Source organism: Notothenia rossii, assembly GCF_949606895.1.
Source record: "Notothenia rossii genome assembly, chromosome: 7".
Lineage (NCBI taxonomy): Eukaryota > Metazoa > Chordata > Actinopteri > Perciformes > Nototheniidae > Notothenia > Notothenia rossii.
Genome location: NC_136905.1, coordinates 38,556,289 through 38,580,778, shown reverse-complemented (window position 1 = coordinate 38,580,778; position 24,490 = coordinate 38,556,289). Strand labels below are relative to the sequence as shown.

The following is a 24,490-nucleotide window of genomic DNA, read 5'->3' as shown; positions in this document are numbered from 1 at the left end:
ACAAATAAAGTAAATGCAAAACAAAAAACAAAAGTAAGGAAATACGATGAGGAGTATCTCCAATATGGATTTATTGAAGTGGAAGGGAAACCGAAATGTCTGATATGCCTGCGGTGTCTTGCCAATGAGGCGATGAAGCCTGCCAAATTGAAGAGGCACCTCGAGACCAAGCATCCAGATTATGTAAAAAAAGACCAGGCTTTTTTTGAGAAGAAAGGCGAGGACTACAGCCAGCAACATCAACGGATGGTTAATGTTACGTCTGTTTCTGCTAAAGAGCAGACGACGAATTTAGGACATGTCTGCTGATATAAAATCACAACTGCTGGAAAGACTGAGAGGGTCTAAATTCGCGGTTCAATTGGATGAGTCCACTGATGTGTCCGGCTCTGCGCGGCTCATCGCACTGGCGCGAGAGGAGAGGGAGAGCCGCAGAAGTGAGACTGACTGAGATTACTTTGAGCAACATGCATGGGAATAAGTTACAATATAATACATTTGTGTATATTTCTCGCTATTCAGATGGTCTGCTGCCTGGTGCTGCTGTTGAGCAATGTGCAGTAGTGTCCTCTTTTCGCACCATGACATTATCAGTTATGAATTTGATTTTCACTGCTTGAGAAAATGGACTTGTGGCTGAGAGCGTGTGAAAAATGTCAATTGTGTGAGAGTTGGCAGCCCTGTGAACTCGCTTGACATTATTATGTATGAAACTGCCAATCAGATTTATTTACTTATTAATCGAAGGTGCCGGAACGCTGTTCTGGATCGTTCCCGCCCACTTTAACCCCTGTGTGTGTGTGTGTGTGTGTGTGTGTGTGTGTGTGTGTGTGTGTGTGTGTGTGTGTGCGTGTGTGTGTGCGTGTGTGCGTGCGTGTGCGCGCAAGTGCGCGCAACAGAAATGTCAGATACTGTATGTTGCATGTATTGATTTAGTTTGATATGTGTGTCTTCACTTGCAGAGAAAAGCAATCAGCTTCATGGACTGCCTTGCATCACTCCAATAGTGTCCAGAGCTGGCTCCCATTACAAGTAGTGGTTTGGGATTGTAGCAATGCAGTTGCAGTTGTTTTGCAATTTACTTGATATATGTTGCAATGCAGGCATGTGTTCAATTGTTTATAGCCTGCATTTATTTTGTTATTAGACTTTTATAAATCATTTAATTTTAACTAAGAGTGAAACACTTGGTGTGTGTGTGTGTGTGTGTGTGTGTGTGTGTGTGTGTGTGTGTGTGTGTGTGTGTGTGTGTGTGTGTGTGTGTGTGTGTGTGTGTGTGTGTGTGTGTGTGTGTGTGTGTGTTGAAATGCACTTCAAATGATCACTTTTCTCTTGATTTCCCTTTGATATTTTGTTTAGGTGCAGTGTTACTTGCAGCTGATTGATTGATTGTTTTATGGGTATTCTGTGTTGAGATGGTGCAAATAATTTTAATACATATCTAATATATTTCTAATACATTGCTCTTGTGTTGTTCTTTCACATAACTAAGACTATAGAAGTGTAAAAAATAGGCTACGTCAAGATTATTCCAAGGGACATACATGTCAAGTCAAGTCAATTTTTATTTATATAGCCCAAAATCACAAATCAGAATGAGGGGGTCCTTGGTGTATTCTCTATCTTGTAAGGGGTCCTTGGCTGAAAAACAATTGAGAACCTCTGCTCTAAAGTACCGCAGTCTCTTCTCCCAAGTCCTTTTGAATTCTCCTATCCACTATCCCTTAACCCCGTGACGTTTCACTCAGAGGTCAAGGAATAGGAGATAGGGGGTTAGAATTTAGGAGCTGATTTTTAAACTATCCGAACGCAACCCAGGTCTTTCTTCATGCCTTGCCCCTCACTCCGTGCTGTCCCCTCAGAGGAAGTGGGTAAACGGGATAAGACCTCTGGACGCCACGCTGTCTCAATGATCCACACTGTTAATATGAGAGGAAAATAAATGTTTTAGGAAATGAAAAAAAAAATGAAGTTAACAAATAAAACACAGCTCAGGGGCAGTCATGGACGGTAGGTTTTCCTACAAAGTTAACTCAGCCTCCATTGATTTTCATATGAAATTAGCCTGTTAATAAAATAAGCTATCATGGCTTATACTTGCATATCTAAACAGAGTCATGAAAGCATGTTGGTAGAGTCAGGCACACGAGTCCGTTTGAGTGAGTGCGCCGGTGTCTGAACGCTCACTCACTGCTAGCTATGTAGCTAACTGTTAGGCTAATTAGCTTGCATTGTTATGGATCTAAAGGTAGCAAAAGCTAACTTTCATAGCACAGCTTTACTTCTCACTTACCACAATAAAGAAACAGACCGTATAGTACAGCACAAACAACACACATGATCAATACTTACATATATTTTCACTTGTAGTATTATAATAATCAAAATGCTGGTTCTTCTGGGGGTCTTCTGTCCACATTCAGCTACCGCACCGCAGCTGCCTGCACTGTACAATCGCTGGAGGACTGGGCTGTCACTCAAAAACTCAGTAGCCAATGGGGACGCACCCCTGAAAGTCCCGCCCACCTAGGAGGTTTGTGTCAGAATCTCAAACAAAAAATGAGGGAGCGCAAAAGAGAAAGCTGCAGCGAGAGCAAAATTCTGATCATTGAGAAAGAAGAAACAAGAACTGCAACAAAAAAAAACATGTTAAAACCAGTCTATGGTTAAAACAAAGAAAAAATACTTATAGTTTACGTGATTACACAAATGATTTGTTTGCAACTTATAGTTTTATTTTTGAATTTTATTTTATTTTGCTTGACTCAGTTTCTTTTTCTTTTAAACTCATAGTTTTGCTTTATTCTGAGAAAGTGTTGCTTTATCTTTATGATACAAAACTAATCCTTAAAGGAATACTATCACAATTACAATACAAACATTTAAAAGGAATCTTAATCATGCCAACCAAACCTTTCATTAATGATGCTGTCTTTGTTCCTTATTTTTTCCTTCTTGTTTTCTCAATGTTTAAACTAACCCTCCTTTTTTTATTTTGAAGTTAAAGTTGTCTTTTTACACAGCAGACCTGTAAAAAGATTCATTAGCATGGGCCTACCACCCATGTTGATTTAATAGATAGTGTGTGTGTGTGTGTGTGTGTGTGTGTGTGTGTGTGTGTGTGTGTGTGTGTGTGTGTGTGTGTGTGTGTGTGTGTGTGTGTGTGGGTGTGGGTGTGATTAGGCTATTAAGCTTTTGTATAAACTTTAATAACCTTGTTGCATCTTTGCTTCCTGCTGCCGAGCTGAAGTCAGTCACCTTCAGGTCAAGTCATTCACTCATGAAAGAACTCTCTTTTAATCAAAGTGTATCCTTCACATGAAAGCCTCCTCTCTTTGATCAGTGTTTTTAAATGTCCTTACTGAATATTTTGGATAGGAAGTGATTTGTGTCTCCTCTGCAGTGTGGCGCTGTATCTCTGCTGTGTTTGTGATTCCCATGTAGATCTCTGGCAAGAGATTGTTTCAATCTCCGATCTTTTTGCAGTCGCGTGTAAAAAGTAGGGGCCAGAGAGGTTTGAAAGTGACCCTTGTACGAGGCTATAACCTGGAGCATCTGTGGCTCTGTCTCTTACAGAACAAAGTGGAGGAGCTAAACCAGCGACTGAGGCAAGCTATGGATGGTCAGTCCTCATGATGTTACTGAGACACTCTAATGACATGAACTGTGCTTACAACAGGAGGAGGAAGGAGCTCATAATACAAGTTCAATAACTCTAATCCTCACAGTAAATGAAGATCGATCAGGGATATCCAAATGCGGCCTGTTGTCCATTTTGAATTGGCCCTCAGAAAGTTCTTAAAGTGTAATGGAATATAGCCCACACATACAACTTGTGCCTGTCTTATATTGTACTTCTTAAATATATATGTACAATATATTAAACAGTATTCATTTGTTAATAAGCCCACTTTTCAAATAAATTCAGTCAATTAGAGTTAAAAATATTTTCTAACAATGTATTTCCATAGCTTGAAATACACCCTTTACATTTCCCCTTATTATAGCAGTCTGAGGGATGAACTGACACCACTTTGTGTACCAAAGTAAATGAAACCCTCTAGAGAGCTGTGATGTACAGTTTTTTTCCTTAGAGCATATTCAAGTATGAAGCATAATTTACTTACATTTGATTGATTTTGCTAACTTATAACTTAACTTATGAGGCAATGAACCTCATCTCTAGTGTGTGGCCCAGCCCTTCGTATATTTGTATGTATGTGGCCCTCAGTGAAAAAAGTTTGGACACCTCTGAAATAGAGCCTCGCTGCAATACGACATCTAGTAACACACTTTTCTAGGAAAGTGTTCAATTTAAATGTAGATTTGACTAAATCTAATGGTAATTATACGTCAACTTACATTACACTACATTACATTTAGCTGACACTTTTATCCAACTTACAATAAGTGCATTCGACAAACTTGAAGAAAACAGAATCATATAAGTACATCAGGTTTCATAGAGCCAAACCATTTTAAGTGCTACTCAACTGGCTATAGATAAGCCAGTCCTTTGTTAGTATATAAGTCCTTTGTTAGTATATAAGTGCTTTGTTAGTATATAAGTGCTTTGTTAGTATATAAGTGCTTACTTATTGAAATAGTCAAATACAGCAAATGATCCAGCATGTAGTCCTGCATCATTATCCAATGCTTTCTATGACACGTCCCTGGGTATTAGTAATCAGCTGTAAACGGTAGTGTTGTGTTACACCCTGTGTCTCCTGCTGTGTGTCCCCCCCCCCCCCACAGACAGCAGGAACCTGCCGTACGGCCGCCCTGCTGTCCTCTTCAGAACCAAATACTCCATCCTGCACCACAGCGACTACATCAGCGGCTACAGCGAGGCCCTGTCCATGCCTCTGTGGACGTCATACAGCGTCAGCAGACAGGTATAAGAGGAACCCATCAGAGACAGCATGCTGTGCAGGAAACTACCTTCAAACCATTAACCTTCTGAACATGATTAACTTGTGTTGTTTATGGCTCTAACATGTTTAACAGACTTAAAACCATCTGCTTTGGTAGAATACAGATCTATTCATTACACTTTACAGCTTTATAACCTGACAGTTCAATATGTTCAACTCTTCTAAGATACTACAGGAGCCACTCTCGTTATTTGTTTTTATTCAATAAATATATTTTCTTAAATGACTTATCCTAGCACAGTAACTGCTATTGATCACATACTGTTACATTCATGTGAAAGCAATTTCTTCCTAACTTGACACCATCGATTGCTCTGAGACTCTTGATCAACTGTGTGTGTGTGTGTGTGTGTGTGTGTGTGTGTGTGTGTGTGTGTGTGTGTGTGCGCGCCTGTGTGCGTGTGTGTGTGTATTGCAGGTAGAAGTGTCCCCTCTGCCTGAAGCTCTGTTTAACTGCGTGCACGCTGACAGCAGAGTCCCCCCCACCTACAGTCAGTCGTGCACCAACTACAGAGCAGACAGACAGATCACCTACGGCTTCCTGTACCCCCCCCGTGAGTCCCCCAGCTGCAACTCTGAAATCACAAGAACTAAACAAAAACTATATTTTGTAGATTATTCATTTTCCAAAAACTGAATATTGATTTAATCAGACACATTCTCATGCATTTACCTCCATGCATTTATTCACTATCAATGCATTGAGCAAAATATAAGGTCTTGTAATTAAATGTACAAATAATTACGACTTACTTTGATATCTTTTCTATGTTGGCTGACAGTGGCAAACCAGCTACAACGGCCCAAAACACTTACATTAGAACAAATGCTTAAACATTTACAAAAAGTGCTGCACAAACCAATCAGAGTTTTTTTACTTGCAATATTTTCGTATTCTTTTGGGCCGTTGAAGCGCGTTTGCACCTGTCGGCCACCGTCATTTTTCTCATATGCATTCATACATTTTAAACCATGGCTCAATATTTTTTGTTTGGTATACCGTATATGTTATACATGTTTGTAATATGTTTAACTTTCTCATTGGCAGAATTGTCTTCAAGCATAGAGAAAAAATATGATGCTGTCCTCATCACCAACACTGTGCCCATGTATCCTGCATTCAAGAGTAAGTCACTCAGCGATTAAAGGCTCCATTGTCTTTAGTATCCTTAGCCGCTTTCACACCAAGTACTTTGCCATACTTAGTGCCCGGCACTTAGTACAGATCGTGTTCACACCGGAATAAGTTCCTTGAGGCAAGATTACGCAAATGAGAACGCTGACACCTCCTCATCACTCCACCGCTCTCATCTTTTCTTTTGTGTTGCCATACGTTAGTCTCTCTGCGTTTCTGCGCTGGGCTAATGCTAATAATGCTAATGCAAGGATAATAAAATGGTGGCTTCACAAAACCTTTTGGGAGTTTGGCGGGGCGTGGTTTGCAATCCGCCCAGCCAATCAGACATAGGAACCTTTTTCTCCCAAAAAGTCCCTGCTCTCTAGCAGGGATGGAAAAGGGGGTAAAAAGGTTCTCATGAACTCATTTTAGTTTTGGCTCTTTTTGGTGTAAACGCGACATTTCGGAACTATATCGGAACTAAAGTGGGAAAAGTACTGCGGCGTGTACTGCATATAATCAAGCTGAATCATGCAGATGGATTCTCTGATACATTGATCCTCTCCTCACAGTCTCTTTGCTCCCTCTGTTTGTCTCTTTGTCCCCCCTCTGGCACATTTACAGGAATATGGGGTTACTTCCAGAGAGCGCTGGTGAAGAGATATGCCACTGAGAGAAATGGAGTGAATGTGCTCATTGGACCCATTTTTGACTACGACTATGATGGCGTCAGGGACTCTGCGGAGAAGATAAAAGAGTGAGAACAATCAATAAATTACATTTTATTTATATAGCCCAATATCAAGACTCATTACACATTTGTCTCAGGGGGAAATTCTGGACAAGAACATAGCAAAACTAAAAGGCGATTTTTCAACTCAAGTGCTTAAATTATTAAGTGCAAATACAATACATTCATGCAGGGGCGGACTGGCCATTGGGAATACCGGGAGTTTCCCCGGTGGGCCGGTGCTGTGTGTGGGCCTAAATCCTACCGGCCCACATTTGTAAGTATTCCGGCCACTCCCTTTTTTTTTTTTTGCTTACCTAAATCCTACCAGCCCACATTTGTAAGTGTTCCGGCCCAGCCCAGCCCAGCCCAGCCCAGTGGGGTGTGGCCCCCTGGGCTGGGCTGGGCCGTTTTGATAGGCTACCTTTGTTCTATCTATCAGTTTCAATTTCACACATCAGGCCCGTAGCTGCTGTCACTGCGCAGTGAACGATCAGGAGTGAGTGACTGAGAGACCTAGCTGGCAGTTGCTTACAGATGGATAAACAAGCTCCAAAGCGTAAAGGCGTTTTTGTATAGTTTGTGTATATGTAGCCGGTCTGGGCCTACTTCTCAGCAGACCCTTGCTACGACTCTGCGTTGTGTTGTGCGTGTTTGATGGACAAGGAGATTCGGTTGTTGTCTTTAACCGAAACTGTGGCGTATTTATTCCTCTGCATGAAGTAAACACAATAATGCAGCAGCATTAATACACATGGACGTCTGCAACACACCAGTCTCAGTCTGCCATACAAACAACTGAGAGACTAGTACTTATAAAACATTCAGATATCAAATCTGTCACAATAGATCACAATACACTGTACAATTACAGTTACACTGGAAATGTATACACCACCGGCTAATTAGTATTTTTAGACATGTAAATAAAACAATAAAATAAACATAGTACAAAACACAATAGACCAAAAACATGGGAGCAACAAACATACCTGCATGAAGTAAACACAATAATGCAGCAGCATTAATACACATGGACGTCTGCAACACACCAGTCTGTGGTGGGGAAAAGACGCCATTAAACATGCTGCAGGTGCTGTGTGTGAGTCCTCACAAGTGCTGCTAAACAGTACACTTAACTAAAAGTTTGCTAAAACACTCAAACTTCTGCAAAACAACTACACAGCAACACATTAGCACCATGGAATGATATTATAACTAGGGGTGCACCGAATGGGAAATTCTTGGCCGAAACCGATACCGAAAATAGGAAACAGTTGGCCGAAAACCGAAAGCCGAAAATGATTAATAGAAATATATATATATATAATGTATACATTTTTTACCAATGTTGTTCAGCTACCTGATTATGGAAAAAGACATGATTATGGCAAAACTTAACTTAAATAATAATCACTATTATGGGTCCATAAAACATTTATTCAGCACTTTTGAATGCACACAGTACATTAATTCCAAGTCAAGTGCATTTTCTTTTCTCTGCAGGATAACTACAACAAAGTGCATTCAGAACAAAGCCAAGGTGCTTTAAAACTGCATAAACATCTAGGCCAGTAGGCCTACAACAAAATAGTGTAAATAAAGATTGTAACAGCCAGGCCTTCAACAACAACAAATGCACCTATAAGTGCATGCATACAAATGTGCAAACTGGATAAATCCACATGAATGTAACTATTTACAAATGAAATTACCATTCAATTTCATAAGCAAAGTAGTAAACATTGTATAAAGATACATAAAGTGAAAACTGGATACAAAATCCAAAATCAATTACAAATTAAATTACAATTTCAATAATCTGCAAATAAGGTGGTCTGTCCTCATGAGCAATGTAAACAACATTGTATCATTTAGATACCGAAAGTACAATATATTGAACCCTATGCTGCTGTCATTTCCCCCTAATGATAACCTGAGATGGTGAATTATAACTCACAATGAAAAATTTTCAGGAAAGTGGGTATAGAGTAGACATGTAGAACTAGATAAGCTTATGATAAGCCAGCCTTGTCTACTTATTAAGGAAAAGTGGGAGGTTCTTTTTAATGAACAGTAGCTTCTCTGCTTTATCAGCCATAAGTCTGTTCCTCTTCTCATCAAGCACATGAGAGGCAGCGCTGAACAGTCTCTCGCTGTCAGTGCTTGTGATTTGATCTTACTCCGCATATTTGTCCGGGTGTTTTGATTTCAAGTGGTGGAGTAAAAGTGAAAGTCTTTGCAGTTACACCCCCTCGAGAAATGTCAGCTGAACACGTTTTACAAATCGCAATCTGCGCCTCTTTCTCTGATATTTTTAAATATCTCCAAGCGCCAGACATGTTGGCTGTGAGCCAGCCGCGAGCATGGTCGCGCGCCGTGCTTGTCGCCGCCTTTTGATTACGTCATCACAACAACACGTTAGCTTACCAACGTAACCCTGTTCCCTGACATTCGGTGATATTTTTTCGGTGCTAAAACCCTTTCGGCCGAAAGCCAAAATGGCCTTTTTAACCATTTTCGGCCGATAATTTTCGGTGGCCGAATATTCGGTGCATCCCTAATTATAACCTTGTTTCACAATTTAAGATTATATAAAGACTGTAAACATCATTTAGAACAGAAATCTACAAAGAGCACATGACAAACTCTCCTCACCTCAGTCTGCCATACAAACAACTGAGTGAGAGAGGGTGCAACGCAGGTAGATGACGTCACTGCCGAAAGTGAAGACTTCAAAATAAAAGCATTAGCTCCCAAAACGGTCTTTTGTAGTAAACATAACAAAATAAAAGTGACAATAAATAATATTGGAACAATAAAATAAAACGTGAGGGATTATTGGTGGAATGCATTCCTGTATATTTATATACCTGCTACATTCACCCCTCCTGAATTACACCAAAATCCTGAGCGGCTGACAGGACATAACACTGACAGGGACATTAACACTGCGTTAAAACTGGCACGGGTTCACATAAAGATACCATCTTCACAATCAGCTAGAAGCTACCTGGTAAACAGGTTCAGAGAAATCAAAAGGGTGATCAACCCTTAGTCCCCTCTTAGAATTGCCTGGTGCCGTGTACACCAAACTACCCGGCCTACTTGAGTCCCAAACCGTACTCGTGAGCACAGACAGTAAACAGTACATCACTTACAGTGACACATTGCAAAACGTAAAAAAAACAACAATAAAAAAAGAAACATCTCAATAAAAGAAAACAAACAAGAAGAAATAATACAGCCCCTTCAGAACAGGGTAAGAAGAGACTGGGATCTCTTACTGAAAGAGTTTGCGAACCCCCTCATGCTGGTCGGCCTCTGAACCATTGTCTCTACAAAACGTCTGACTCTCTTAACAACCCTGCCAGCACGTGTCCTGACCACACCCTGCGTGTCTGCTTGAGTGGGTGCTTGGCTGTCTCGGCCCTGTTCTGCAACTGTTGGTAAAGTGTCAGAAATAACGGTCGGGACATGGCCTGTGTAAACCATCGACACTGAGTCTGATGTGTCAACTGCTGACGCTGTAACCAGTCTGAATGACTGGACACTGCTTGCGTCGATCACTGATGCTGTATCCAGTGCTTGAATTGGGCCGGTACTCACCGGCACTTCTGATTTTTACCCATGTGGTACCGGCACTTCTTACTGAGTACCGGCAAGGTGCCGGTACTCAGTAAAATGCCGGTACTCAGCCACCGGCAATATACGTATATATTGTAAACGCAACGCAGCGCAAATGTGGGTCTGACTCTGCCTCACAGAGGGTGACTGGCTGTCTACATGACGTGGCCTGCCGACATTGCCACTTTCATACAGATCATACTCATGCCCTCCATTGATCTCTGTGTGTCATTCAAGCTCGGGAGGGTGTGTGTTGGTGTATGTGTGGCGCGAGCGAGCGAGAAAGCGCGCGCACCGGTTACGTGTATTGTTGTTAGCATCTGGTGCTAGCTAGCTGCGCTAACGGATATAAGGAGCTGTTTCAACAACAAGGTGGAGGGAAAGTCCTTTGCTGTCAGACTGAGAGGCTGATAACTACAGCTCTGGTGAGGTAAATTACTCTCTGAGTCTTTAGATAGTTAACTTAATTTAAGTTATCTCAGTGGGTCTCAAACGGTTCGGTCACCATTTATGTAAACACATATTTCCATTTGAGGGGGTAGTGATTCGTAAAATATGCATGAATAATACAAACAAAATGTTAACTAGGTGAAAAAAGGTAAGATAAACTTGTTGAGAGCTAAAACTAGTCTTTGCTGTTGCCTCAAAGAGGAGCAGGGGGGAGAGGAGGGAGACAGGAGAGGCCGATTCAGGAGCCCAGACACACTCACAACTATAAATGAACCAAAAACAAATAAATAAACAAGTTTCAATGTTTTTTCATATTGGATATTGTATGTTATTGGTTATGGCCATGTACTTGTGATTTTATGATTATTTAAATGTATACATTTTTGTTTCATATGGGTGTAGTTTCTTTATTTCCCCCTCAAAATGCACCAGATTGATGCATTTAAGTCCAACATTTAAAAAAAAATCTCACCGGGGGAGCATGCCCCGGACCCCCCTATAGGATTTGAGGCCCGGCCCCATTGTTCCCAAATAGATTTGCAATTTTTTTTTAAATAGTAACCCATCTCCATATGTTTCTTTTTGGGTAGTAGATTTAAACTAGAGGGCTATCACTTTGTGCAGCAACGCTATTGACGAATAAATACAGCAAAATGGCACAAAAAACTGGTAGTGGCCTCAGGGACGAGGAGTCATTTAACCAGCCAGTAGGAGTCAAGCTTTACTTTCTTTTATATCCATAAAGAAAAAGTAAATCTGTTTACAGTTGTTTAATTATGGATGTTGAGAGGTATCCATATATCTCTTCATTTTGCTCTCAAAGTGCACCAGATTGATGCATCTAATTTCAATATTTAAAAAAAAAATGTTCCCGGGGGAGCATGCCCCCGCACCCCCCTAGACCTAAAATATACAGTAAAGAGACAAACCCACCAGCATTATAGGATATACTATGACTTTGTGCCAAATACTTGTTGCTGATTTAGAGTACTGGCACCTTTTTTATTCCAATTCAAGCACTGGCTGTATCTGGTACACTTGACTGATCTAGCTCTGCATCAGACTGATCTTCGTCTGTATCAGCTTCGTCACAGGACCGGCAGTGTCTTCCGCCCCACTCAGTGCCCATGCGCTTGTCCTATCCTCCGAACCCTCTTCCTCTTCCAAATAGTTGACGAGATCCTCCATCCGAGACCCGTCCTCTGAATCATCAAGACTGTACTCAGTCTCCGGCATTTCTCCTTGAGCAGACTCTATGGGCAGGAAGCTGATATCCAGGATAAGGTTGCGATGCACTACCTTTGTTTTACCCTTGTCATCTTCCAACATGTAGACATGAGTCTGTGGGTTGCTGTCCATGACAGTATAGACTGTTGGTTCCCACTTGTCCGCAAGTTTCTTCTTTCCCCACTCACCTTTGTTGGCGAGAAGTACTCTGTCTCCCACGTTCAGGCAAGTCCCCTTGATCTTTCGATTGTAACCTCTGGCTTGCTTGTCTTGCTCCTTGATGGCATGCTTTCGAGCAATGTCTGCTGCTTCATGGAGGTGAGACATAAGCGTTGTTACATAGCTGCCATAGTCAACAACCACTGGGTCGTGTAGGACCTGTTTGAACATCACATCAACGGGGAGTCTTGGAACCCGACCAAACATTAGGTGGAAGGGTGCGTACCCAGTCGTCTCATGCACTGTCGCATTGTATGCAAATGTCAGGGTCTGGATTTGCTGGGGCCACTTGGCCTTCTCTCTCAGTGGCAGTGAACGGAGCATACCCCCCAGAGTCCTGTTAAATCTCTCAGTCCCTCCGTTCCCCATGGGGTGGTAGGCTGTAGTGTGTGACTTGGAGACACCCGATAGTTTAAGCAGTTCTGCGATGAGCTCACTCTCAAAGTTGGCTCCTTGATCTGTATGTATGCGCCCCGCAAACCCATACACACAGAAGACGTTGTCCCACAACTTCTTAGCAACTTGTTTCGCTTGTTGGTTTGTGCAGGGAAAGGCATGGGCCAACTTTGTGAAGTGATCTGTCAGGACAAGAACATCTACTGAACGCTGCTTGCTATCTTCCGCACTCCAGAAATCCAAACACACTAGTTCCATAGGAGCGGTGGTCCTGATACTTTCAAGCGGAGCTCTGGCAGAAGGATCCGGTGTCTTGGCCAGGATGCACCTCTGGCAGCACTTCACATAGTCCTTAATTTGGTGCTCCATTCTAGTCCAGAAGAAGCGTTGTCTTGTCAGGTAAATCGTTCTTGCCTGCCCTTGATGTCCGGCCAAGTCATGTACACCACGCAAGGCCTTGTCTACCAGACTTTGGGGCAAGACAAACTGACGCCTCTTCTGTTTGCTCAAGGGATCCTTGGTGACTCTATAGAGCACTCCGTCAATGACATTAAGTCTCTCCCACTGCTTGATGAGTACCAGAGCACTTGTGTCCAGACCGTCTCTCTCCCGCCTTGAGGGTCTTCTCTGTCGACTCAGAAAAGGCATGACTCTAGAGATGCCAGGGTCAAGCCCTTGGCTTTTTCGGAGCTCTTCCAGGGAGAAGGCAGGTAGCAGATCCTGCCCTGGTGGAACAAGGTGTTGAACGGACTGGATCAACTCTGTCGCCCTGGACTCTGCAGCTGCATCCCAGTGGTCATGAGAATCAAGGACAGCTTTCACAATGTTGTTACACAGGGGCGGGGAACAATGGGACTGAGTCACAGCACCTTGTTTTGACCTCTTCGTCCGCTGACACTGGACCTTTAAGCGAAAGACATCCTGAACTCCATTTTCTCCAACTTCATGAGATTCGGCAAGCAGATTGCCATAGGACTCTGTAACAAGTCTACGCCCAACTGTCTTGGCAAACGGGTCCCGACTGAGAGCATCAGCCACTACGTTCTTGGTTCCTGCAATGTGCTTCAGACTGAAAGTATAAGGAGCGAGCTTTGCGACCCATCGTTGTTCGCAGGCATCGAGTTTGGGCTTAGTCATTATGTATGTGAGTGGATTATTGTCCGTCCATACTGTGAAGGAATTGCCCTTCAGCCAATGGCTGAATTTGTCACACACACTTCACTTCAACGCCAAAAACTCAAGCCGGTGAGCTGGATAATTCTTCTGAGAGCTGCTCAGTGTCTTACTTGCGAAAGCTATGTGACGGGCTTTACTTTCACCAGCTGCTACTTGTGACAACACTGCGCCAAGCCCGTCCAAGGAAGCATCAGTTGACAGAATCAGGGGACGTGAGAAATCAGGATGTGCAAGGACCACACAGTCCAGCAGACTTTCTTTAAGACTGTCAAAGGCGATGTCACACTCTAGAGTCCAGTCATCAGGTTTCAGTTTCCTGAATGTTCCTGCCTTCACATTCACTTTCACTTTCATCCTTCCTCTTCTCTTTTGTCCAGCAGTCAGAGCAAAGAGTGGCCTGGCAATGGAAGAGCAATTAGGGATGAAGTGCTGGTAGAAGAACACCATGCCCAAATAGGATTTGATCCTCCTTACTGAGGGTGTACATCCGTCATCTTCCATGAGATCAGACTTCGACATAGTGGATATGACTTCCGCCTTTGCGGGATCCACAGCTACTCCGCCGCCATCTATGATATGACCCAAAAACTTGACAGACGATCGCATCAGGTGACACTTCTTAGGACTCAACTTGAGGTTGTTGTCTCGCAGGCGCTGGAAGACGACCTCCAGTCTCTGTAGGGCCTCCTCTTCAGTTGATGCGAAAACAAGCAAGTCATCCAAATAACATAATAAGCTGCTGAAGTTCATGTCCCCAAATATACTCAGCATCATGCACATAAATGAGGCAGGAGTATTGCACAGCCCCTGCGGCATCCTGTTATACTCATGCAAGCCTAGCGGTGTGGTGAAGGCTGTGTATATTTTGTCCTCTTCAGCCATGGGGACGTTGTAGAAGCCGGACGTTAAGTCCATCGTGCTGAAGAAGGTGTTCCCTCCCAAGGCAGCCAAGCAGTCTGACTGATGTGGAAGAGGATGGGCGTCCTTGAGGTTTCTCGCATTCAACCACCGGAAATCGGTGCAGATCCTCAAGTTTCCTTCCTTCTTCCATACCATCACCAGTGGTGAGGCATACTCACTCACAGATTTCCGAATGATCCCTTGCTCCTCCATGTCTGTCAAGACTTGACGTAGTTTCTGGTAGTGAGCAGGGGGTACTCTCCGGTAAGGAAGGCGGAATGGGCGATCATCGGTAAGTCGAATGCGGTGGACAAAGCCCTTCGTCTCACCGCAGTCCATTTCATGCTTGGAGAAGACATCGTTGTAACACTCAAGCAGTTGGACTAACTTCTCCTTCCCTGTGTGGCTAGTATGACAAGGTTGTATGTCAAGTTTGTCAAGGCCAACATCTCGCAGCCTCTGTTCGAGATCTGAAGGACTGGTTGGTGTATGGTGCTTGGCTGGGACAGCCTTGTCAATCTGACTAGAGCCTTGGAGGAGCTCAAAATCTTCTACAGCTAAGCAGGGGGACACATCTGCCAGTTTACAGTTCCTCTTCAGCGTAACTGGTCTATCAGACAGATTGGTGACCTTCATGTGCCACCAGGCACAGTGCTGTAGAAGTCTGCAAGGGGCATACTCGAACATGACACACCACCAAAATGCTGTTTCAATATGTCAGTTATAACTTTTGGGTTCTCGTGAGGCTTCAATAATGGATTGCTACGGAGCGTTATCTTCACAATGTCTCTGGCTTTGCCCATTAATCTAGTCAACATCTCCTGATGCTGCTCACCCAGCTGTATGCTCCTCTTCCTCAAGTACGTGTCCATGAGCTCCTCCCACTCATGCACTGAGAGCTTGTCAGACCCATCTCCTCTGTACACAGGAGGCTCTCTCACATCGGACTGCATGACTAACTTCACACCAGTCAGGTTAAGTGTGGAGTCAATGCGCGACTGGCCTGCACCTGAGTTCTGAACCCGTGCTTGACTGCCTTCATTCGCTTGACTCTCTTCCTTTAACTGAGCTGATATAGACTGTCCCACTTGCTGGGCGATGTGTGCGATGAGATCACTCAAAGCTGGGTCACTCCTGTCTGGGATGGCCGAAAGTGAAAAGGTAGGTCTGTCGGTAAGGGACGGGTGGCTAGGTAGACGGGTGGAGGTGAGAACTGGGGAACCTCCATTGTCTGGAACAATAACTGGGCGGGTGTAGCTGGGCGCTGGCGACATCATGTCGCCTGGACTTGCAACTGAAGAATTAAACAGCTGTGCCCCCCTCCCAAAAGAGTTAAACAGCGGTGCACCCCTCCCCAAACCAGCAACTGGAGAGTTAAATAATTCCAAACCAGGAAGTTGCGCCCCCCTCCCAAAACCAGAAACATTTTGAACAGCTTTCCCCATTACATTGAAATCCATCTCTTTTTTTGTTTCAAAAAAACTTAGTTAATGTCAACAAAAACAGAAAATACTGATTCACAATAAACAATGGACATTTTTTTCAATGTCTTTTTCTTTCACTTGACACACATTTTTCCAGAAAGAACACAATGTCCTTGTAACTGTGACAAAGCCAATTCAATATAACCTTCATAAGGGAACCTCTTTTTTGTTGTTGTTTTGACGTCCGACAACCTCCGGTGACCAAGCTGGTGTTGATCCACGATGTGATCCGGGTCACGGCACCAATGTAGCCGGTCTGGGCCTACTTCTCAGCAGACCCTTGCTACGACTCTGCGTTGTGTTGTGCGTGTTTGATGGACAAGGAGATTCGGTTGTTGTCTTTAACCGAAACTGTGGCGTATTTATTCCTCTGCATGAAGTAAACACAATAATGCAGCAGCATCAATACACATGGACGTCTGCAACACACCAGTCTCAGTCTGCCATACAAACAACTGAGAGACTAGTACTTATAAAACATTCAGATATCAAATCTGTCACAATAGATCACAATACACTGTACAATTACAGTTACACTGGAAATGTATACACCACCGGCTAATTAGTATTTTTAGACATGTAAATAAAACAATAAAATAAACATAGTACAAAACACAAGACCAAAAACATGGGAGCAACAAACATACCTGCATGAAGTAAACACAATAATGCAGCAGCATTAATACACATGGACGTCTGCAACACACCAGTCTGTGGTGGGGAAAAGACGCCATTAAACATGCTGCAGGTGCTGTGTGTGAGTCCTCACAAGTGCTGCTAAACAGTACACTTAACTAAAAGTTTGCTAAAACACTCAAACTTCTGCAAAACAACTACACAGCAACACATTAGCACCATGGAATGATATTATAACCTTGTTTCACAATTTAAGATTATATAAAGACTGTAAACATCATTTAGAACAGAAATCTACAAAGAGTACATGACAAACTCTCCTCACCTCAGTCTGCCATACAAACAACTGAGTGAGAGAGGGTGCAACGCAGGTAGATGACGTCACTGCCGAAAGTGAAGACTTCAAAATAAAAGCATTAGCTCCCAAAACGGTCTTTTGTAGTAAACATACCAAAATAAAAGTGACAATAAATAATATTGGAACAATAAAATAAAACGTGAGGGATTATTGGTGGAATGCATTCCTGTATATTTATATACCTGCTACATATACAGTATACAGTATTGTAGCTAGCCCTGGGTTCAGAGGGAGGGGCTTGCATAGGGGAGGGGGGGGGGGTTTGGCAGGGAAACAGGGTTCAGGGGGAGTGGCTGTACGGCTGTACCCGTAGGATAGAAAAGGAGGAAGTGAGGTCTGACTCAGAGGTCGCGCGGCTGTGGAGAAGAACGTGTTGCCCACATTCTGTTACTGAGTTTAGGCTAGTTAGCTAGCAGGTTTATTGTTTTGGGTGCAGTCACTTTTGCCTCCACTTGCTCTTCAAATAAATGTTGAAAGAAAAAGTAAATCTGTTTACAGTTCTGTTTTATATGGGCGTTGAAGAAGAATTGGGAGGGGTGAAACCCTCTTTAATGGTCACACATGCAGAGCACACAGCACACACAGTGAAATGTGTTCTCTGCTTTTAACCCATCCTAGTACCAGGAGTCTAGTACTAGGAGCAGTGGGCAGCTATTGCACAGCGCCCGAGGAGCAATGGGAGTGAGGGGGGAAGGGGGGTGTCCGGTGCCTTGCTCAAGGGCACCACGGCAGGGCAGGAGGTGAACTGGGACCACTCCAAGTAGAAGTCCACACTCCAAATGTAGGTCTGGTCGGGGACTTGAACCGGCGACCCTACGGCTCACAGTCCAAGCCCCTACTGACTGCCATAGATTTAGTCCCTAATTGTGCTCTCAAAGTGCACCAGATTGATGCATTTAACTTAAACATTTAAAAAAAAATCTTCCCGGGGGAGCATGCCCCCGGACCCCCCTAGAGGAGGTGAGGTCCGCCACCTACCCACAACCCCTGTTAAAGTGTCTCACCCACATTGAGGATGCTTCCTACGCCCATGTTGTTTTCCATGCATCAAGTCAGGCAAATTGGGTCAAAATGTTATTGCATCAATGATCTGTTAACATTAAAATCACTAAATATATGCTGTAACTATTTTGCTCTAGGCAACTTAAGGGCTCAGGTAATGTGATTACTATATGAATAATTGTCCAAAATAACATAAAATGCATAGGGTCTTTTGTTAAGTAATTTTCGTCGCCGGCCGGCCGATACATGCCGCGCATTAATGGCACATTTCCACTGCAGCGGGGTAGCCCCGTTTAAGCGTCCCTAAGCGTCCTCGCTCAGTAATCGGGCTGCCTCGCTGGCCGTCCGAGGCCGTGGCGCATTTCCATTACAGTTTAGGACCTGGGGTAGCAACCAGTGGCGGCTGGTGGAAATTATTTTTAGATGGGGCTATTGTAATGGTGAATAAACCACACGGGGAACATTTTGAGAAATTACCCCTTAAATTAAATTGGCTACACTATTTCATCGTTGCTGTTGTATGATTGGTGTTTAGCTACGGTATTTAGCGTCTACAGCACCTCCGCTTTTAGGGTTGACGTAGACCCAAACGTCGCCCGGAGGTCCCCCAGTGTTGTTGCGGGAGCTGCTGCACTAGCTAACGCTCCACTAGCTAACGCTACATTAGCAAAACAAACGCTTATTTCTTTTGCAAATGGTGCGGCGGGCTTCAAACACGTTCCCCTCCACTGGTTTTAACCAAGCAATACATTTGATGTTTTCCAACCAAATACGGTTGAACCGACACTTCCCCATATTAATTTGTAAGTAGATTCGAAGATACATGAGTTTCTGACTGCCGCAAGCTGAAGCTTGGTTGCTAGGTTACTAGCTGGGTGTTCTCCAATAAGGGGCCGGGGGAAACAAAGTTAGTGATTACTGGTTCCATGTTGATTTAATTCAATACAAATTGTTGGGGGGAACTGAAAGGCTATTATTATAATTCAATGGTATGAAAATAAGTTGATGGGGCTCTTATTGTAATTGTAGCTAGGCAGGTGGATACATCAAAATACACCCTGCATCATCAGCCCTGGTTACTTTGCAGCCGGACATTTCCCCCAAAACACATTTTTTCGCTTAAAGCGAGCTCCGAGCTGTAGTGTGAATGCGCCATTAGACGCTATCGCAATACAGAAGTACCTTTCGAATCCGATTATTTTTAAGACCTTCTAAATCATATTTAAAACCTTTCTTCTTTTTTTCGTCATATTTAAGACCTTTTTAAGGCCTTACATTCAGATTATCAAATGTAAGACTTTTTAAGACCCCGCGGGAACCCTGAGGGAAACAAAAGACAGTGTTTACCTCTTTGCATCCAGCTAGTCACTCACACACACAGTTACAATCATACTCCCTGTAATTGACATAATTAATAGATAGTTTAGCTTCTCACCATCATTTGCTGTGGCCCACTGATGTTAACGATCGTAACTGAAAGGCTGCCTGTCAAACGTAAACATTCAGCCACGTGACTCGCAAACTCTCGCAAGAGTTTTACACAAGACGGATCCTTTCTAGCCATAACCCTTCACCGGGCGCTGACATTGGCGCCCAGTGATCATCAGATTTGACGACGCTGATTGGCTGAAATTATTTTTCGGAGCCATAGTTTACAGATAGCAACAGTCAGCTGCTAGTGGCTGCTGCTGCACTGGTTGAGGGCTCCTCTCTTAGCGCCCAGACGAGAGAAGGTAATGATACACGGGCAGGAAACATGTGACTTATCAGTAACTTTAGACATCGTAACACCATTTTAAACGAGATTTTATTGTAGATTATACATTTTACTGATACTAATTATATAATATTTACCTTGTTCATTAAAAATTAAAATTAAAAATAAAAATCTTTTTAAAAATCTTTCTTTTAATTTTAATTTTTTTTATTTTTATTTTTAATGTGGGAAGACGTGGGGCGGCGCCCCTAGCGCCCCTATGGGCCGGCCCCCACTGGTAGCAACGCAGTGTAGGCGGGGCGATCGGCTTTTTTTTGGCCAATGAGATGTAGGAACGTCGTCACCTCCTCGGTAGACCACGGTGTGCTTTTCTTTGACGTTGCCATTTTTGTAGCTCCTCCGTTTAGAAAAATGCTGTGTATAAAAATGCTGCAAGCTTGCTTCTGGATATATATGCGACGCTAGGGATGATCTCGCGCGCGATCTTGTGACGATTCTCTCTGACCAATCAGCAGTTGAGAGTGTTGACGTCACTAGTTCAGCCCTGGCCCTGGCCTGATAGAACCACGATTTTATGGGGCCGGAAAAAGAAGGAAAAAGTACCCGCTAGCTGGTGCTACGCTATATGGAAAGGCCACCAAAAACTGGCCTGGCCGCTTGAGGACGATTAAGGACGCTTAAACGGGAATACCCGCTGCAGTGGAAATGCGCCATAAGTGGGCCTGACTGTCAATTAATCCCCGGGCCACTTTTTCCCCCCAGTCCGCCCCTGCATTCATGTCACATGCTGTACAAGTATTAAGAAGATAAGATAAGATGGACCTTTATTTATCCCTGTGGGGAAGGTAAACAAATAACAACAATTTAAATAACATTATATAGTAACTGTTAAAACAAGATATCACAACAAGGTAAACTTTGATCATAACATGCTGTATATATTTGGGTTCAGATTGTTCAATATATTTACATGTAAGTGTGCAGATTTGAGTGCAGGTCAAAGTCATTTGTACAAACAGTGCAGATTTGATGTATGTACAGTACGGGTTACTTTGAATGGGTTACATGTAGCCCTGTGCAGCCTGATGGCTACAGGCTCAAAGGACGGTCCAAGCAGTTTGTGCTGACCCGAGGATGGATGAGTCTGGGGCTGAACGGGCTCCTCATCTTTTAGCCTTAGGTATTGCAGCCATGGATCTATATCTTCATATATATACATATAAAGACCATTGCAAAACATAAAGGAACACCTACCAACAGAGTGCAAGAAAATGATTAACATATCAGGATCCTTCCTGACGACGTTTACATCTGTGGTTTTTGCTCTTGCAGAAATGTATAAAAAGGATCTTTTATAGAAGGAATAAGAGGAACCAAAATGAATCCAGGTGAGGGAAACAACTTGTCCACATGTTACAAATGAATTTTGATCTCACGTCTCCTGCTGGTCCTCCCTGCAGGTATGTCAGCGGGATGATCCCCGTCCCCACTCACTACTTTGTGGTGCTGAGCAGCTGCCTGGACTTCACCCAGCCAGCAGACGCCTGCAGCGGGCCGCTCAGCAGTGCCACCTTCATCCTGCCCCACAGAGCCAGCAACGAGGAGACCTGCACTGTGAGGAGCATCACACACACATACACACACATTCAGAGAGCAGGTCCACACAGTGTGTATGGCCTCTTAGATCATTCAGAAGTGACAGTATTCTCCCTGACAGAACATAGAATCTGTGGATCTAAATAATAATAATAATACATTTAGTTTATAAAGTGCTTTTCAGAATACAAAAAGACGCTCTATGAAAAAGTCTCGCCTAAAAAAGAGAGTCGCACATACTTCAATTTAAAATTCAGATGGGTGGAGTTATGAAGGGGGGGGGGGGGTATTGGCAGGAAGATCATACGAGTGGAAGACATTTTGTAGTAACAAATCGCAAATCTTTAAATCCATGAAATGTACACATTGTAAAGCTGTGCGTGGTTATGGAACTGAAATGTTAAAGAACAAGTGCTACATCTTTACATCACATGTCATTTAAGTTGATGCTTTTATCCAAAGCGACTTACACACAATTCAATACCATAGACACCCTACATACAACATTTCAAGTTACGTATCTTGCCAATTCGACATTTTGACTGATCAAACCACTGAGCATCTGATTGGCAGACACTGGTCTACCCCTCTGAGCCACAGCTGCCCCTACATCTTGAAACATGTGTTTCTAAGCTTTCTTTTCAGAGTAGGGTGAGAAAGTTAATATTCATCCCAATCTTGATCATCTTTGGGGGTGTGTTCAACTATTTCTCAACAAACCACAGTCAATCACCTGCAGAGCACTTTCCATTCACTCAGCACAGGATTTAGTTCATGTTTCTGCACAGGCTCAATGAAACCAAACCTTTTATGAACAGTATGTCATTCCAGCTGATACTAAACACTATTATTTGTACATGTCTGTCAGTGTGTTGGTCAAACAAACAGGAAACAACATGTTCATTAGTGTGCTGTTGGCAGCTGTCTTTTATCCTTAATGGTCAGGAAAGCTGTTTCTCCATGGTTCCACTGTTCAAACTGAGCCTGTCCTGACTCCAGCTCTGTTCCTAACACACCCACATTTAATGTTCTAATCTCAATCTGACAATATACTTTTAACTATTTTCCTTTAGAGCAATGGTAAGGGGGTAAACCTCATGCTAATGACTGTGTGTTCCTCCCTGTCTCCCCAGAGCTCAGAGGAGGAGTCCCGGTGGGTGGAGGATCTGATGAAGATGCACACGGCGCGGGTCAGAGATGTGGAGATCCTGACGGGCCTCGACCTGTACCGCAGAACCACCCGCAGCTACGCTGAAATCCTGTCACTCAAGACCTACATGCACACCTACGAGAGCGAGATCTGAAATGTGCTGCTCCGCTCACTGTGCTGTTGGTGAGGTTTCTAACCGTGGTCGAAGCTTGTGGTACCAGGAAGAGGTGTGATCATCTCTATAACACTGACCTACACAGCTGGAGCTTTCACTGTACAGCAGATCCATGTGTGGCCATAATGAGCTCATCTTCTAGCATGCAATGCATTATAGCAGTACACATGGGCTTTCCCCTTAAGTCATTTACTGACGATTTGAGTTATTTTTGTATAAACATTTTAATTCTTTTTTTAAAAACATTATTCCCTATTTGTAAAAGTGATTATTTTAAAGTAGTAAAAGATCTTGAATTGCACTACAAAGCCATCATCACAAAGTCTCCCCTCAGTGTTCAGGATGTGACAGCTCCACTCTGATTCACAGCATTCACTCATCACTCTCTGCAGTGAACACATTCGTTTGAATGAAATGAAATGAAAATGAAATGTTGTTGTTTGTGTGTGTACAGTGTGTATATGTTGAGGTCGAAATGTATTCTGTTTGTGTCAGACAGTGTGTGTGGGTGTGTGTGTGTGTGTGTGTGTGTGTGTGTGTGTGTGTGTGTGTGTGTGTGTGTGTGTGTGTGTGTGTGTGTGTGTGTGTGTGTGTGTGTGTGTGTGTGTGTGTGTGTGTGTGTGTGTGTGTGTGTGTGTGTGTGTGTGTGTGTGTTGACTTTTTGTTCCGTGCACAATAACAATAATGTCAATGCTGGTGATTTATTAATGTGTGTCCTAAAACATTTACCACCTGTGACACCTATTTATGCTTTATGTGTATTTAATCACAATAAACAACGTTTTTACTAAAATCTGCAGTCTGTTTGTCTCACATCATCAGTCCATCTACATACAGTATTATTCCACATGACTCTGCCAACCTCCATCCATCACTGCCACCAGGGGGACACTAGTGGTGGTGCAACAAGTTAACCTCAAACCTGAGGGCCATATGAGCCTGGTTTTTAAAAGTAACCCAATCTTAGTTATCACATCTTAAAAGTAACCTGATTACTTTGTTACTTTTGAATTACTTCAATATATAAAAATCCAAATAAAGTTGTGAGAAAAGAAACAATCAGGTGTAAGATGGTTTTAACTTAACCGTTAAATGGGCAAGCACATTTCAATATTTAGTCAAATTATTTGATTGCTATTTTCTACTTAACATCCATATTACACTGTTTTTACACCCATATAACACATTAATACACCCATTTAAGCCCATAATTGTACTCCATTATTGCACCCGTGTTACACTACTATTAAACCTTTGTTAACCCAATAATCACACTTATATAATACAACGTTATAACACCGGTATATCACTCTTTTTACACAATATTACACCCATATTGCACATTTACACAGCCTGTCAATTGACTGTATCCCTGTGATACAGAAACCATTTAAGGGTTGGTTGTATTCTGTAACAACAGAAACATTTTATGAGTTTATGAGAATTACAAGTACAACTCAACACAATGAAACATTTGTTTCCTTTCTCAAATTTCCCATTTTCAGAAAATCCCACACTCACTTTAATCTTATTTATGATTGTCCTGGGTTAGATTTAGCTTATGATATTGTTTTACTCCTGTTTTAATAGTGCCAT

The 24,490-nt window shown here is 42.9% G+C and overlaps 1 protein-coding gene and 2 long non-coding RNA genes across 5 annotated transcripts in view; 1 reads left to right on the top strand and 2 right to left on the bottom strand.

Annotated features, from left to right (window-relative positions):
- enpp2 (ectonucleotide pyrophosphatase/phosphodiesterase 2) overlaps positions 1-23,687 on the top strand; it is a 64,659-nt gene extending 40,972 nt beyond the window's left edge. The window contains exons 19-25 of one of the 3 annotated variants that reach the window (XM_079694005.1): positions 3,577-3,622; positions 4,756-4,895; positions 5,353-5,488; positions 5,983-6,060; positions 6,676-6,808; positions 21,434-21,587; positions 22,703-23,687. In XM_079694005.1, coding sequence (XP_079550131.1) covers positions 3,577-3,622; positions 4,756-4,895; positions 5,353-5,488; positions 5,983-6,060; positions 6,676-6,808; positions 21,434-21,587; positions 22,703-22,873 — 858 coding nt within the window. In that variant the 3' untranslated portion in view covers positions 22,874-23,687. Of the gene's footprint in view, positions 1-3,444; positions 3,623-4,755; positions 4,896-5,352; positions 5,489-5,982; positions 6,061-6,675; positions 6,809-21,433; positions 21,588-22,702 lie in introns of all 3 variants that reach the window. The other 2 variants (XM_079694004.1, XM_079694003.1) reach the window with 2 other exon arrangements.
- On the bottom strand, positions 1,548-3,434 carry LOC307047210. The gene is made up of 2 exons (XR_013810369.1): positions 2,353-3,434; positions 1,548-1,919 (listed from the first exon to the last, which is right to left on the bottom strand). It is a non-coding gene; the product is annotated as an uncharacterized lncRNA (long non-coding RNA).
- On the bottom strand, positions 7,457-10,360 carry LOC307047211. The gene is made up of 2 exons (XR_013810370.1): positions 7,774-10,360; positions 7,457-7,494 (listed from the first exon to the last, which is right to left on the bottom strand). It is a non-coding gene; the product is annotated as an uncharacterized lncRNA (long non-coding RNA).
- Positions 23,688-24,490: the final 803 nt, after the last annotated feature.